The following is a 15,561-nucleotide window of genomic DNA, read 5'->3' on the forward strand; positions in this document are numbered from 1 at the left end:
GGAGAACCGTGGAGGAGTGAGAGGTCAGGGGAGAAACAAAGCAAAACAGCAGTTCATATCTAAAATATAACTACGCAGACGTTGTTCGTCTTCAACCGTGGAATACTTATTGTAATAATCAGAAGTGTTTCTGGAGTCGACAAAACAATTCTAAAAACATGGACTTTAGACCATGGACCATCTCTTTCCCAGATATACCGTATGGTCCTACTCATAGAAGTATCTCTATGGTCCTACCTTTATCTCTCGAATGGAGGCCTCTGTCTCTACTGAGATGGAGGTGTCACAGCTGCCTCTGCGAGAGGAGGGCCCGCCCAGCGATGCTAGGGTGGCTGCTGAGAGGGTAGAGGCAGTCCTGGAACCCTGGGGGGAAACAGGACAGGGCCGTCTTGAAGTCTGTTTCACAAAAGTTATATTCCATACTTCATCTTTAATACATTAAAAGCTAGTCAGAGTTTCAGATCAGGAGGGTGACCCGTACCTTTTCCAGGAAGTCCCTGTCTGATCTCTCCTCCACCTGTAGAGGGAAAAACAACTTGGTTACTCTCAGGAGAGGATAAGGAGAGGATATATACATATTTGCAATGTCAAAAATGTTGTTGATTGACACAGCGTAAATCCAGGCCCATACTGTATCCGTCTTCGTATATCCACACACTGCATCACAACAAGCATCTTTAGAGTCATGCTCAACCCCTCTGGATCACCATCTGATTCTAAACCACGGAACCACTGGACACTACAGAGTTACTCATATCATATCCACTGGACACTACAGAGTTAGTCATATCACATCCACTGGACACTACAGAGTTAGTCATATCATATCCACTGGACACTACAGAGTTAGTCATATCATATCCACTGGACACTACAGAGTTAGTCATATCATATCCACTGGACACTACAGAGTTAGTCATATCATATCCACTGGACACTACAGAGTTAGTCATATCATATCCACTGGACACTAAAGAGTTAGTAATCATATCCACTGGACACTACAGAGTTAATCATCATATCCACTGGACACTACAGAGTTAGTCATATCCTATCCACTGGACACTAAAGAGTTAATCAGTATCATATCCACTGGACACTACAGAGTTAATCATATTATATCCACTGGACACTAAAGAGTTAGTCATATCATATCCACTGGACACTACAGAGTTAGTTATTTCATATCCACTGGACACTACAGAGTTAGTCATATCATATCCACTGGACACTACAGAGTTAGTCATTTCATATCCACTGGACACTACAGAGTTAGTCATTTCATATCCACTGGACACTACAGAGTTAGTCATATCCACTGGACACTACAGAGTTAGTCATTTCATATCCACTGGACACTACAGAGTTAGTCATTTCATATCCACTGGACACTACAGAGTTAGTCATTTCATATCCACTGGACACTACAGTTAGTCATATCCACTGGACACTACAGAGTTAATCTTATCATATCCACTGGACACTACAGAGTTAATCTTATCATATCCACTGGACACTACAGAGTTAATCTTATCATATCACTACAGAGATAGTGATATCATATCCACTGGACACTACAGAGTTAATCATATCATATCCACTGGACACTACAGAGTTGGTCATATCATATCCAGTCCAGTCCAGGCTGCATGTGAGTTGTCAGTGTCACCCACACACCAATGCGTCCACACAGAGGCCCACCTCACATTGGCCAGGTCGGAACCATATATTTGTTGCTTGTACCAAAGCTGCAGTCTTTGTAACATCCACCAGGGGTCATAAGGGAGCTGAGCACTGTCAGCTGTCTATGAGCATTACCTTGGTGCACAGAGGACACACAGGACAGGACCATAGAGTTCAGTTCTCTGGACAATACACTCTTCCTTGGGGTGATAATAAGTGGGCAGTCATTTAACATAACAGAGAACAGGGAAAAGGGATGTAAGGACTAGGCCTAAAGAAGGCTGTGGGTTAGAGGGAGTGACCAATGAAGAGGGCTCACCACTGGGCTGGCACGGGCAGAGCTGGCCCTGGACGAGGCCCGAGAGTTGGAGCCCAGAAAACCACTGTAGTCCGAAGGCTGGCACAAAAGAAGATAAAATAGGAAAAGAGAAGAAAATGAAAAGAGAAAGAGAGAGAGATGTTAGTCACAGAGTTTGAGTTGGAAATGGAAAAGAGAGAGAGAGGTTAGTCACAGTTTGATTTGGAAATGGCAAAGAGAGAAAGAGAGAGATAGTCACAGAGTTTGAGTTGGAAATTGAAAAGAGTGAGAGAGAGAGATGTTAGTCACAGAGTTGGAAATGGAAAAGTCAGTCAGCAAGCAGGGACAGACGGAGCAGAAGAGAAAAGGGAAAACATTGATAGACCAGTCAACCAGGCCCTGTTAGACCGAAGACAACCCTCCCACACATCAAAAACCCAGACACATACAAATTCCATGTGTACGTTCCACTCTAGACTCTACAATTCTAGACATACTGGAAACCCCACGCAACAAAGTCACAATCAAACTGTGACTTTGCACAGTGTTTGCAAAGGTCATCGACACACAGGACGCACTGTAAGATAATACAGGATGGTTACTGGTAGAATACAGCTAACTAAAGACATATGGATTCCTTCTGAAATACACATGTGGGAAAGACACACGAGACCCCAATAAAACTAGGGGGGGTGGTGACACTGTCATGCAGACTTCTCCTGGGGTGGCCAACCCTCCTACTGGAGAGAATCAGGTGTGTTCGAGCAGGGCTGGACTAAAAGCCTGCACACCCAGCCTGCCGCTAGTATCGCTTCAAGAGGAGGGTGGGTCGACCCCACAATGCAATCCCACATTGGCACATGGGGCATGCCAAGCAAGGCCCCTCATCAGGGTAACACATTGATACATTCCATGCATGCTATCCATTCAAGCCTCCCTTTTGATTTTAAAACCGTCACAACAACCACAATTCTAGACATACTTGAAAAACCCACACAATCTCACTATGACTTTGCACTGTTTCCAAATGTCATCAACTCACAAGATGCACTGTAAGATAATACATGGTGGGAATTAGTGGATTACAACGAATTAAAGAAAGATGGAATCCTTGTTCGGTGAGTCTGACATCTGTATTAAGGACAAAACAGAAGACACAACCGACCCTGATAGAAGTAGAGACTGGCAACACTGTCATGCAGACAGACTATGCCAGGGGTGGGCCAACTCTCTTCCCAGAAACCTATTGGATGTGCAGGCTTTTGCTCCAGACCTGCTCCAATACACCTGATTCTACTAATCAGCTGCTCATCTGGGTGTTGATTAGCTGAATCATGTTAGAGCAGGGCTAGAACAAAAGCCTGCATACCCAGTAGCTAGTATCTCTCCAAGAGGAGGGTTGACCACCGCTGGACTATGCAATCCCATGTTGCCACAGGGGGCATGCCAAGCAACCTCCCTCAGGGTAAGAGAGGGGGCGTCAGGGCTTCTTACACCGCGAGAGACGGAGCCACTAAAGCGCCGTTTGCTACTCTGCACAGCGTCATCACACACAGAGCCCTGTAGAGAGGAGAGACACACACACACTGTATCAGCTTTCACCTCACACACACCTATACAGACACATCCATCTCAGTGATCATGCAGGAAAAGGACCAGAAGGACATACTGTACATCCAGACTGTCTTATAGCATGCCACCTTGAAGACACCATCAGCTTACTGTCTCACGTTCTCCTTAACAAAGTGTTTTGGAAATGTAACTTTTAGGGCAGGACTGTATGTGGGTCCATTCTCACATGCGTTATAATGACTCTAGTAGTGACACATCACAGATCTATCTGTTTATCTACTGTCTATAACAGGTGGTGAAGGTCAGAGGTCATAGGAAATAGGAACCAACCCTGTGACTCTGGGTGCGTGGGCCATCAATAAAGAGCATGGAGGGCTGAAGGTGGAGAGAGAGGGAAACATGTTCCAAATCCACAATCCAACATTCTACTGTAAGTGATAAACAACAGTGATTCTATCTAGCATGTACAACTGGAAAAAGGTCTACGTTTTGAGAATCTCCTATTCTGTCATTCTAAGAAACCAACAGGAGGGTGAGGTTGAGTGGGTAGGGAAGGAGGGAGAGGTTGAGTGGGTAGGGAAGGAGGGAGAGGTTGAGTGGGTAGGGAAGGAGGGAGAGGTTGAGTGGGTAGGGAAGGAGGGAGAGGTTGAGTGGGTAGGGAAGGAGGGAGAGGTTGAGTGGGTAGGGAAGGAGGGAGAGGTTGAGTGGGTAGAGAAGGAGGGAGAGGTTGAGTGGGTAGGGAAGGAGGGAGAGGTTGAGTGGGTAGAGAAGGAGGGAGAGGGTGAGTGGGTAGGGAAGGAGGGAGAGGGAGAGGGGGAGAGGTTGAGTGGGTAGAGAAGGAGGGAGAGGTTGAGTGGGTAGAGAAGGAGGGAGAGGTTGAGTGGGTAGGGAAGGAGGGAGAGGTAAAATAGGTCAAAAATAGGCAGAGCAGCATGGGGAAATGAAAGGGGGATGAGGCGTGAAGGAGAGAGGGAATAAATGAGTGGGGACAGACCCGGCCATTTTGAGTGGAATTTTGATGTCTGAGAGAGGGGAGACTGTTGGAGCTGCAGTACAGATCAGATGAGAAGTTTTTCTACAATGCCGAGAGAGAGAGAGAGAGAGAGAAGAGAGAGAAGAGAGAGAGAGAGAGAAGAGAGAGAGAGAGAGAGAGAGAGAGAGAGAGAGAGAGAGAGAGAGAGAGAGAGAGAGAGAGAGAGAGAGAGAGAGAGAGAGAGAGAGAGAGAGAGAGAGAGAGAGAGAGAGAGAGAGAGAGAGAGAGAGAGAGAGAGAGAGAGAGAGAGAGAGAGAGAGAGAGAGAGAGAGAGAGAGAGAGAGAGAGAGAGAGAGAGAGAGAGAGAGAGAGAGAGAGAGAGAGAGAGAGAGAGAGAGAGAGAGAGAGAGAGAGAGAGAGAGATTAAGAATAGAGAAATGACATGTAAAATATTCCTCTGGCAAATTAACCCAACAGAGTAATAACAAAATGTGTTAGAAGATAGAAAACTCCTTTGACAAGGGACCAAAACAAAAAGCCATACTGTTATGTCTAGAGGCATTTCAGACATTCATTAGTGACAGTTATCATGACAAGGGAAGTGTGGTGACAATACAGCCGACAACCAGACCGTCCTGTTAAACCACATTCACTGCATGGGGTGTGCTGATAACTAGTTGGGCTATGAGCCATTTCAACCGCATGCATACCTCCCCGGCCAAAAGTCTACAGCTTCATTACCATAACAACTGTCTGTGTATCAGTGTTAACTTGGTCCTCCTAGCCTAGTTTATAACCATGTAGTCTTGTTTGTTTGATAATGCTACAACTCTCAGTGTGAACCTTGTCTGCCTTCAAAACCCATTTTTAATAGAACTCCTTCACCGTCAGTGATTCCATCATCGTCACCTCAGATTTAAATAGAGGTGTTTTTCACACGACAGGTGGCGTTCACACATCAGGCGGGGTCCCATCGCCATATTGGGACAAGGCATGGAGGACTTTCTTTAACAAGGTAGAGAGAAAATTGCCCAGACTTTTACCACGGTTAAATCATGTTTCAAAGGCCACATTCCAACTCAGATACCGGATGCATGTACCGTAACGTTACCTCTGTTATGTGTAGTATCTCTGACACATCATGACACATGGAAGAAGAGATTTTTACAACCCATACGGTCTCATTGCTGACATTCTTGAAGTCAAATATTGACAGTGGGAGTTCAATGACCTGTGTGTTACGTCAGGGTTCTACTCAATCTGGATCGCTGAAGCGTTACAGATTGTGCGATAGAAATGTAAAGGTGATTTCCGATTGCGCCGACATATGCAGCATTAACGGTGAATGCAGTCTCCTTTACTTCAGCGATACAGATTGAATAGAGCTCTTAGTCTCTCCCATGTACAATAGGCCTCATACTATTAGATGTTACAGAAGCAGGAAGTAGATATCATAGAACTAGTCATTTAATAGGATCTCTATGGTATATACTAACCCTAAGGCTTCCTCGGCTCCCCCACCGACATCCGTTCCTCATCGTCTGAGATCTTGGAGGGAAAAGGATACATAAACACAACCACACAACAATCAATCAATGCACAACGTGTATCACTGTGGGTTGTTCAGCTGTAGCTGTGGTATGAAGCTGCCCCTAGACACTGACCTAAGGACAGGTCCAGTTTGAATCCTAACCCAGTTCTGGTTTGGATTTGGAGAGGGTGAGCTGATCCTAGATCTGTGTACAGAGGCAGCCTCTACCTCAGAGCATTCTGGAATCATTAGTTATTATATTTACATTAACATATAGAAAAGAAAGCACATTTTTGTCAGTCATGCCGTATAACGGTTGAGAGGAGAAGACAGGGGGAGTCAGGCCGTATAACGGTAGAGAGAATACAGGGGAGTCAGGCTGTATAACGGTTGAGAGGAGAAGACAGGGGGAGTCAGGCTGTATAACGGTAGAGAGGAGAAGACAGGGGGAGTCAGGCTGTATAACGGTTGAGAGGAGAAGACAGGGGGAGTCAGGCTGTATAACGGTTGAGAGGAGAAGACAGGGGAGTCAGGCTGTATAACGGTTGAGAGGAGAAGACAGGGGGAGTCAGGCTGTATAACGGTTGAGAGGAGAAGACAGGGGGAGTCAGGCTGTATAACGGTTGAGAGGAGAAGACAGGGGGAGTCAGGCCGTATAACGGTAGAGAGAAGACGGGAGTCAGGCTGTATAACGGTAGAGAGAAGACAGGGGAGTCAGGCTGTATAACGGTTGAGAGGAGAAGACAGGGGGAGTCAGGCTGTATAACGGTTGAGAGGAGAAGACAGGAGGAGTCAGGCTGTATAACGGTTGAGAGGAGAAGACAGGGGGAGTCAGGCTGTATAACGGTAGAGAGAAGACAGGGGAGTCAGGCTGTATAACGGTAGAGAGGTGAAGACAGGGGGAGTCAGGCTGTATAACGGTTGAGAGGAGAAGACAGGGGGAGTCAGGCTGTATAACGGTAGAGAGGAGAAGACAGGGGAGTCAGGCTGTATAACGGTGAGAGAGAAGACAGGGGAGTCAGGCTGTATAACGGTAGAGAGAAGACAGGGGGAGTCAAGCGGTATAACGGTTGAGAGGTGAAGACAGGGACAGAGAGGATACAGACCGACGTGTGTCTCCGTGAAGGACGGGAGGAGTACCTCTCACTCTCCTCCTGGAAGGCCCGGAAGGAAAGAGGAAAAGAAAGTACCAGGTTAAAGGTTAGAGATCAGGAGGAAAGGTCAAGGAGGAAGTGGTTCTGGTTCTGCCACCAGATGTGGATTTTATAGACAAAGACCAACAAAAACACAATCTGCACAGGGAAAACTGGAATGGTTTTGGGAACACTGGGGCTGGGCTGGGCTATTTCCATTTCCATTCCTGTCAGTTGACCTGGATATAGAATATCTCCAATTGCCTGAAATTGAAATGGAATCAAACCCATGTCTGGACATCACATGACACTGCATGCGTTTATTTACAGTACACTACTTATGCATTCCCTGACCTCTCTACTCTGATATAGGCCACTGGTTAGACTAGCCCAGCGAGAGGTGGGGGTGGGGTGAGGAGGGTCTACTGTAAACTCCTAGGTCATGTGACATGGGTTTAATCCTCCCGGTGGGTTGTCATGGCGATCCCAGTACAGTGAAAAGGGTTTAACCCCTGTCAGATGGCATGGGAGACCCCCGTAGCGGTACTGGATCTAGTGAAATGAGGATCAATTCTGTCCCTGTCTGGTCTGGTTCACGACAGACCTTTAAAAGCACACATGCTGCCCTTGTACTGCCTGAGAGGACCTACACATGCCAAGCTACTCTGACCCCTAGGTCCAGCTATATCCAGGACAACTATGATATTATCCACAGGATGGGACATATAAATAGAGAATACTAAACACATATATTGCACATTGTGTTCAAAACTGTGCATGCCTCACATTTACTAAACACTTGCTTGATGCAGGCGATGCAACAAACGGTATATATTATATTATATTATATTACCAGTGTGCAGTAAGCTGTTTCAACAGACAGTATATATTATATAACCAGTGTACAGTAAGCTGTTTCAACAGACAGTATATATTATATTACCAGTGTGCAGTAAGCTGTTTCAACAGACAGTATATATTATATAACCAGTGTGCAGTAAGCTGTTTCAACAGACAGTATATATTATATTACCAGTGTGCAGTAAGCTGTTTCAACAGACAGTATATATTATATTACCAGTGTGCAGTAAGCTGTTTCAACAGACAGTGTATATTATATTACCAGTGTGCAGTAAGCTGTTTCAACAGACAGTATATATTATATTACCAGTGTGCAGTAAACTGTTTCAACAGACAGTATATATTATATTATCAGTGTCATCATGCAGTCACAGCAGGGGTCTTATACTGCAGTACAAGTCCTACCATCCACTGCTCAATGTGGCCCCATTTGTTGTCCAGACCATAGTATTTCTGGGGGCGGAGAGGAGAGGGCAGGAAGAGGAAACCAGAGGAAGGAAGGAAGTCATTAGAAAGGAAAGACAAGGAAATGGAAAGTGATAAAAGCTACTTTTTTTTTTTTTTTTTACAGTGCTGAACCCTGATAATATTACATGTTAGACAAAAGTTACATACAGTACAGTGAGTGATTTGATTTATGTCAGGGATTTGAAAGACACATTCATTGATGGTTGATCTTACAACGACAGTTAGCATTCAGATGCTAATAGGAGTGAAATGTGAACCGGGAAGAGAGAGGAAGACGGGAGGAGGCCTACCTTCTGGCTTTGATACATCTAAAACAATATGGTGGACAGAAGGAGCGGGTCACCATGGAGAACACAAGGCAGGACAATAGAAAGACAGTAGGACATGTTGTTAGTATGTAAGACGAACAGCTTTTGGTAAAGTATATTAGCACCATGCAGAGGTGTGTGTGTGAGTAACCTCTTTCTGTTGCCTCTCCAGTTCCTTCATACGTATCTCCCGTGCCTCTGCTCTGGCCGCCCGCTTCGCTGCCAGTCTCGCCTCAGCCTGAAGAAGAGACAGACAGAGAAAGAGAACATACATTCACCAGGGTGTATGTATAACAGTCAAATCAAAGCAGACCATACAATATTCCATCGCCTCTAATCAGTATCTCTGCAATGACTACCATTACTGCTAGCGTTAGCGTTAGCAAGCTGAGCAGAAAGTTAAACTAAAAACCCAAAGTAAGCCCATTCAGTAAAGATGACATATTGAGCCATGCTGCCATCAAATAAGTAATCATTTACATGGAAACAGTTAATGAAATAATCATTCATTAAAAAGTTTCAAATGAGAGGGAAGCGTTACCATAGCAGCTAAGAGTGAGGGACTGGGAGCTTGGTGTAGAGGCTGTGGTTCCTGTCTTTCTCTTAGTGTTTAGTATGCAGCTAGCTGGCTAATATAGCTTGATAACAAGGCAGGAGGGATTAAACAAGCCTTTGAAGTTAAATTAGATCAGAGTGCTTTTAAGTCTGCCAGTCCTCAATAACCCTTAGCATTTGGTTATCAATGCTGCTGTGATCTCGTCACTCGTCATTGTTTAAGAAAATGCCATGGTGACCTATAGCCATGCTTAACACACACACACACACACACTATTCTGAGCTGATTGTTGTATAGGTTCCACTCAGGTAATTCACTTATTGTAAATGGCATATAGCTGTATTATATTATATTATTATATTATTGTGATTATTATTATATTATTCTAAACATAGAACACAGTTGGCCATAAAAATTATTTGATACGTATGATCAGTCTTTTCTAGTTCCGCTTCAGTCTTTTCTAGTTCCGCTTCAGTCTTTTCTAGTTCTGCTTCAGTCTTTTCTAGTTCCGCTTCAGTCTTTTCTAGTTCCGCTTCAGTCTTTTCTAGTTCCGCTTCAGTCTTTTCTAGTTCCGCTTCAGTCTTTTCTAGTTCCGCTTCAGTCTTTTCTAGTTCCGCTTCAGTCTTTTCTAGTTCCGCTTCAGTCTTTTCTAGTTCCGCTTCAGTCTTTTCTAGTTCCGCTTCAGTCTTTTCTAGTTCCGCTTCAGTCTTTTCTTGTTCCGCTTCAGTCTTTTCTAGTTCCGCTTCAGTCTTTTCTAGTTCCGCTTCAGTCTTTTCTAGTTCCGCTTCAGTCTTTTCTAGTTCCGCTTCAGTCTTTTCTAGTTCCGCTTCAGTCTTTTCTAGTTCCGCTTCAGTCTTTTCTAGTTCCGCTTCAGTCTTTTCTAGTTCCGCTTCAGTCTTTTCTAGTTCCGCTTCAGTCTTTTCTAGTTCCGCTTCAGTCTTTTCTAGTTCCGCTTCAGTCTTTTCTAGTTCCGCTTCAGTCTTTTCTAGTTCCGCTTCAGTCTTTTCTAGTTCTGCTTCAGTCTTTTCTAGTTCCGCTTCAGTCTTTTCTAGTTCTGCTTGTACCCCTGTTACTTATTCTATGTGTGTATTCAGTTTCCATCTGGTTGTTGTGGTCCTTGTACCTGAAGTAGCCTATACTGGTATTGGATTCCTACTGTAGTCTGCTGCAAGTGTTGTTGGGTTGGACTCAGACAGACAGGCAGGATTGGTATAAGGCAGACAGGACAGTGTTGTTGGTTTGGACTCAGACAGACAGACAGGGTTGGTATAAGGCAGACAGGACAGTGTTGTTGGTTTGGACTAAGACAGACAGACAGGCAGGCAGGGTTGGTATAAGGCAGACAGGACAGTGTTGTTGGTTTGGACTAAGACAGACAGACAGGGTTGGTATAAGGCAGACAGGACAGTGTTGTTGGGTTGGTTTCAGACAGGACAGACAGGTTTGGTATAAGGCAGACAGGGCAGTTTTGTTGGGTTGGACTCAAACAGGATAGACAGGGTTGGTATAAGGCAGACAGGAGAGTGTTGTTGGGTTAGACTCAGACAGGAGAGACAGGGTTGGTATAAGACAGACAGGACAGTGTGTGTACCATTAGGCACCAATACAGTATGACTCACAGCTCACACACCGCCTCTCCAGCCTGCTAACTCTCTCTCCAGGAAGAAACAGATCACTCACTCAGACAGACAGCACACAGCACACACTTCCCTCTAGGAGCACAATGTCCACAGCTACTGAGGCACTGCAGATATATAGCACAGACACACACACACACTCCATAGACACAGACACACACACACACACTCCATAGACACACAGACACACACACACACTACTCCATAGACACAGACACAGAAACACTTAACAACCGATTTAATGTCATCAGCTGATATCTGGTCTGGTGACACAGAGCTTCCAGACCAGCTCCCAGAGCTCATGATTGCGTCACCAAAAATGAACAAGGTCCCGAGTCGTTCAGTGAAAGCTGAGATCATGGCCCCAAAATATATAATCTATCTTACCTTCAACTGAGAAACTTCAGACAGAAAATCCATTCAGGACAGAAACCCACTACTTTAAGAGTGTCTCTCTATTCCAAAACCAAACCATACAAGAACAGCTTTCACTTTCTAGTTCACCACTGAAGTGGCCTTTAGGAAACATTTGCGCCTGTTTACAGCTTCAATCACAAGAAAATACGTGATTCTGAAAAACGCAGGACTAACAGCAGCCACAAGAGGGCAGTGTTCCCTATGTGGTTTTATTACTGAGAGAGGCTGTGGATGAGCCAGCATTTCTGTCTGTGCACTGGTGAGGACACACCCACCCTCACTCTGACCATAACAACACTGCTTCACCTAGCAACAGCCCACAGCCAAGCACATCTGATTCCCTTTAAAACATATTAAATTAATCAGATTTTGCTGTCCATGTAATCTTTAATGCTTGTTTCGTTGTCTATTTGCAGAAGAGATGAAATCAGTAGATAGTTGAAGATTCAATGGCACCATTCCAGTTTATCCTCCACTATCCTACTCTTAATCTCAGTGTGCATAGGTACTGTTAAGGGAAGTGGGCAGTGTGCATGCAGTGTGGCCCTTGGCTATGGTGGGGCCACAAACTCTCACTATCAAGTTTTGCATCAGCCCTCTTGCTAGCCCTATAATTTGTCCACTTTGGACCATTGCAAAAGACATCATGTTGGATAACTGTGAGAAGGGCCTATTTTTCATTTGCACAACAACACATCCCATTCATGGTAATTTGTAACTTTTAAATGTTTTGCCACTACATAACAGTCACCTAAATATTTGAATGTATTGATGACTAATACATCTATTTGGTTCACATAACAAACCATTCCAATGTCTTTTTTTATTGTTGTGCAAAGATTGATGGGAAATATGCAAATACCCAATTTGTAAGTCGCTCTGGATAAGAGCGTCTGCTAAATGACGTAAATGTAAATGTTAAATGTTAAATGATATTGTAGTGGAGAGTCAGAGGCATGGCTTATTGGGGGCGTGGCTTTCAGTTAGTTGTTTTTGGCCACCCGGAAGTGTGAATGTCTTTCCAGTTCATCTGGTCTGTTGACTTTCAGTTACTAATATAATGGGAGGCCAGTAATAATTTGTTTCACACGGGCCTGTGAAGCTTTAGTCATGCCACTGGGAGAGGGTGTAGCTGTAGAGATCATCAGGCCACTGAAGGGCTAAGTACAGCCTAACAACAGAGGTAAATGAAATATCAGTCTGCTAGTTGAGGCTGGCACTTTATGTTAGCCTGGGAAGGCCTAGATCCAGTCCAGCAAGCTAACACTTTATGTTAACCTAGAAAGGCCTAGATCCAGTCAGGCATGCTAATGCTTTATGTTAACCTAGAAAGGCCTTGATCCAGTCAGGTATGCTAATGCTTTATGTTAACCTAGAAAGGCCCTGATCCAGTCAGGCACGTTAACTCTTTATGTTAACCTGGAAAGGCCTTGATTCAGTCGGGCCTGCTTTCCACATTGTGTTTGTTTCACAGCTCGTTGAGAGAACAGAGGTAGCAATCAGCACACAGGAAACTGTTTGAGCACCAACACTGCACAACTGCTTGTAAATTAACAGAGGCTGTTAAAGGCCCAGTGCAGTCAAAAACAGGATTTTCCTGTGTTTTATATACAGTACCAGTCGAGGGTTTTTCTTTATTTTTACTATTTTCTACATTGTAGAATAATAGCGAAGACATCAAAACTATGAAATAACACATATGGAATCATGTAGTAACCAAAAAGTGTTAAACAAATCAAAATATATTATATATTTGAGATTCTTCAAATAGCCACCCTTTGCCTTGATGACAGCTTTGCACACCCTCCCCACTCAGACCACTCCCAGACAGTCCTAGAACAATTTTTGCTTGAGAAATTGCTCTTTGCTAAGAAGCTATTTTTGTTTATTTTTGACCATGTTGATTGAAAACAATCACAGTAAGGTACTTAATTGTTACCCAGAAATGATTTAATATTGAGATAAAAATGGCTGCATTGGACCTTTAACATGAATTGAACAGGATGAAATTGAACTGAATTGCAATCTTAACATTTTAGTCATTTAGCAGACGCTCTTATCCAGAGCGATTTTACAGGAGCAATTAGGGTTAAGTGCCTTGCTCAAGGGCACATCGACAGATTTTTCACCTAGTCGGCTCTGCGATTAGAACCAACGACCTTTCGGTTACTGGCACAACGCTCTTAACCACTAAGCTACCGTCTGGTTTAAATGTTCTCACTCCAAGAGAGCTACTGCAAAGCATTCAACGCCATCAAGTTTACAATCCAAAACTAAACTGAAAATAGAACCTGTATAAGAATGCCAGCCAAGCCAGTAAACAAGATCAAACTCAAGAAACGAAGAAAAATGCAATAACCACTAAAGGTCTCTCTTTTCACTAAAAGCAACATTACCAAGGGCCTATTACTAACTGATTACAACCACATGTGACTGCACTGCTGTGTGCCTATTGCCTCAAGCAGTCCAGAACCTGCAGAGAGAGAACTGAGCGACTGAGGCAAGGATTCAATCTGGCTTGGGTGTTGGAGAGAAGAGAAATAGCTTGGATGCTGCCTTGAGAGTGAGACACATGGGTTATTCATTAGTAACAAGCAGCATTCCTAATTCATTCCACGCTGTGAGTCTCAGGCTCACAGTCTCACATTGAGCGTCATTGGTAAAGTACGGTGGCCTCATTGGATCAAAAGACTGCGGCGCTATTCAGGAGATTAGGATACAGGATTATGTCAGGGTAGATTAGGCAGGTAAACCTGATGAGACTCAGTCTGGATCATGGGCCTTCTCTGTGAAGAAATCACAAGGTGGCCTTCCCAGCCCAGCCCAGCCTGCCTCCCAGCTTGCCTGGTCTGCCTGTCAACAGAGACCGATGAGGAGGGCGGAGGTCTGGGGCTGCCTTTCAACAGAGACCGATGAGGAGGGCGGAGGTCTGGGGCTGCCTGTCAACAGAGACCGATGAGGAGGGTGGAGGTCTGGGGCTGCCTGTCAACAGAGACCGATGAGGAGGGTGGAGGTCTGGGGCTGCCTGTTAACAGAGACCGATGAGGAGGGTGGAGGTCTGGGGCTGCCTGTCAACAGAGACTGATGAGGAGGGTGGAGGTCTGGGGCTGCCTGTCAACAGAGACTGATGAGGAGGGTGGAGGTCTGGGGCTGCCTGTCAACAGAGACTGATGAGGAGGGTGGAGGTCTGGGGCTGCCTAGGCAAGTGTAGACCATATGATCAGAGTCAGCATCATAGATGATTTCAGACACTCCTAGCCTGCCTTAAAGCTGCAATATGTAACTTTTTGGGTGACCCGACCAAATACACATAGAAATGTGAGTTATAGATCTGTCATTCTCATTGAAAGCATGTCTAAGAATAATTTTTGCATATTTTGCTTTCAGTTTTGTATACCAGCTTCAAACAATAAATACAATTGAACCTAAATATTGATTATATTTATTGTTTGAAGCTGGTATACAAAACCAAAAGTAAAAGACGCAAAAATTAATATATACTTGGTTATGGAAAATCTATTTTACAGTGGTTTATATGGTACAATGATTCTCTACTCTATACTTGCTTGTTTTGTCACATAAACTGAAATTAGGCTAACTATTAGAACTTTAGCAAACTGGAAATGGCACTTTTAAGGATTCTCAGCTCTGAAGGCAACAACTAAAATAAAACCATCACTGTGAGTTAGGAGCATTCTGGAGGATGATGCTTCCTGGAAATAGCTGAACATTGCCTACTGCAAAGCAACATGGTAACTTCTAAACAAATACAAGACGATGGATGGAAGTCCAATCCAATCCAATCAAAATGTATTTGTCACATGCGCCGAATACAACAGGTGTAGACCTTACCGTGAAATGTTTACTTACTTACAAGCCTTTAACCAACAATGCAGTTTTTAAGAAAAATAAGCGTTTTTATATAAAAGCGCAACAATAATATAAATACAACGAGGCTATATACAGGGGTACCGGTACCGAGTCAATGTGTGGTTAGTCCAGGTAATTGAGGTAATATGTACATGTAGGTAGGGGTAAAGTGACTATGCATAGATAATAGTCGCAGCAGCGTAAAAAAATGTAAATAGTCTGGGTAGCCATGATTAGCTGTTCAGCAGTCT

The 15,561-nt window shown here is 44.2% G+C and overlaps 1 protein-coding gene across 1 annotated transcript in view; it reads right to left on the bottom strand.

Moving 5' to 3' along the window:
* Window positions 1-15,561, bottom strand: part of LOC121575660 (leucine-rich repeat flightless-interacting protein 2) — a 29,782-nt gene that overhangs the window by 6,724 nt on the left and 7,497 nt on the right. The window contains 12 exon segments of the mRNA XM_045218493.1: window positions 238-363; window positions 482-517; window positions 2,003-2,080; window positions 3,476-3,541; window positions 3,884-3,928; window positions 4,548-4,628; window positions 6,023-6,041; window positions 6,043-6,074; window positions 7,164-7,211; window positions 8,457-8,504; window positions 8,810-8,827; window positions 8,979-9,065. Coding sequence (XP_045074428.1) covers window positions 238-363; window positions 482-517; window positions 2,003-2,080; window positions 3,476-3,541; window positions 3,884-3,928; window positions 4,548-4,628; window positions 6,023-6,041; window positions 6,043-6,074; window positions 7,164-7,211; window positions 8,457-8,504; window positions 8,810-8,827; window positions 8,979-9,065 — 684 coding nt within the window.

The sequence above is a fragment of the Coregonus clupeaformis genome, unplaced genomic scaffold (genome assembly GCF_020615455.1).
Source record: "Coregonus clupeaformis isolate EN_2021a unplaced genomic scaffold, ASM2061545v1 scaf1612, whole genome shotgun sequence".
NCBI classification, from domain to species: domain Eukaryota; kingdom Metazoa; phylum Chordata; class Actinopteri; order Salmoniformes; family Salmonidae; genus Coregonus; species Coregonus clupeaformis.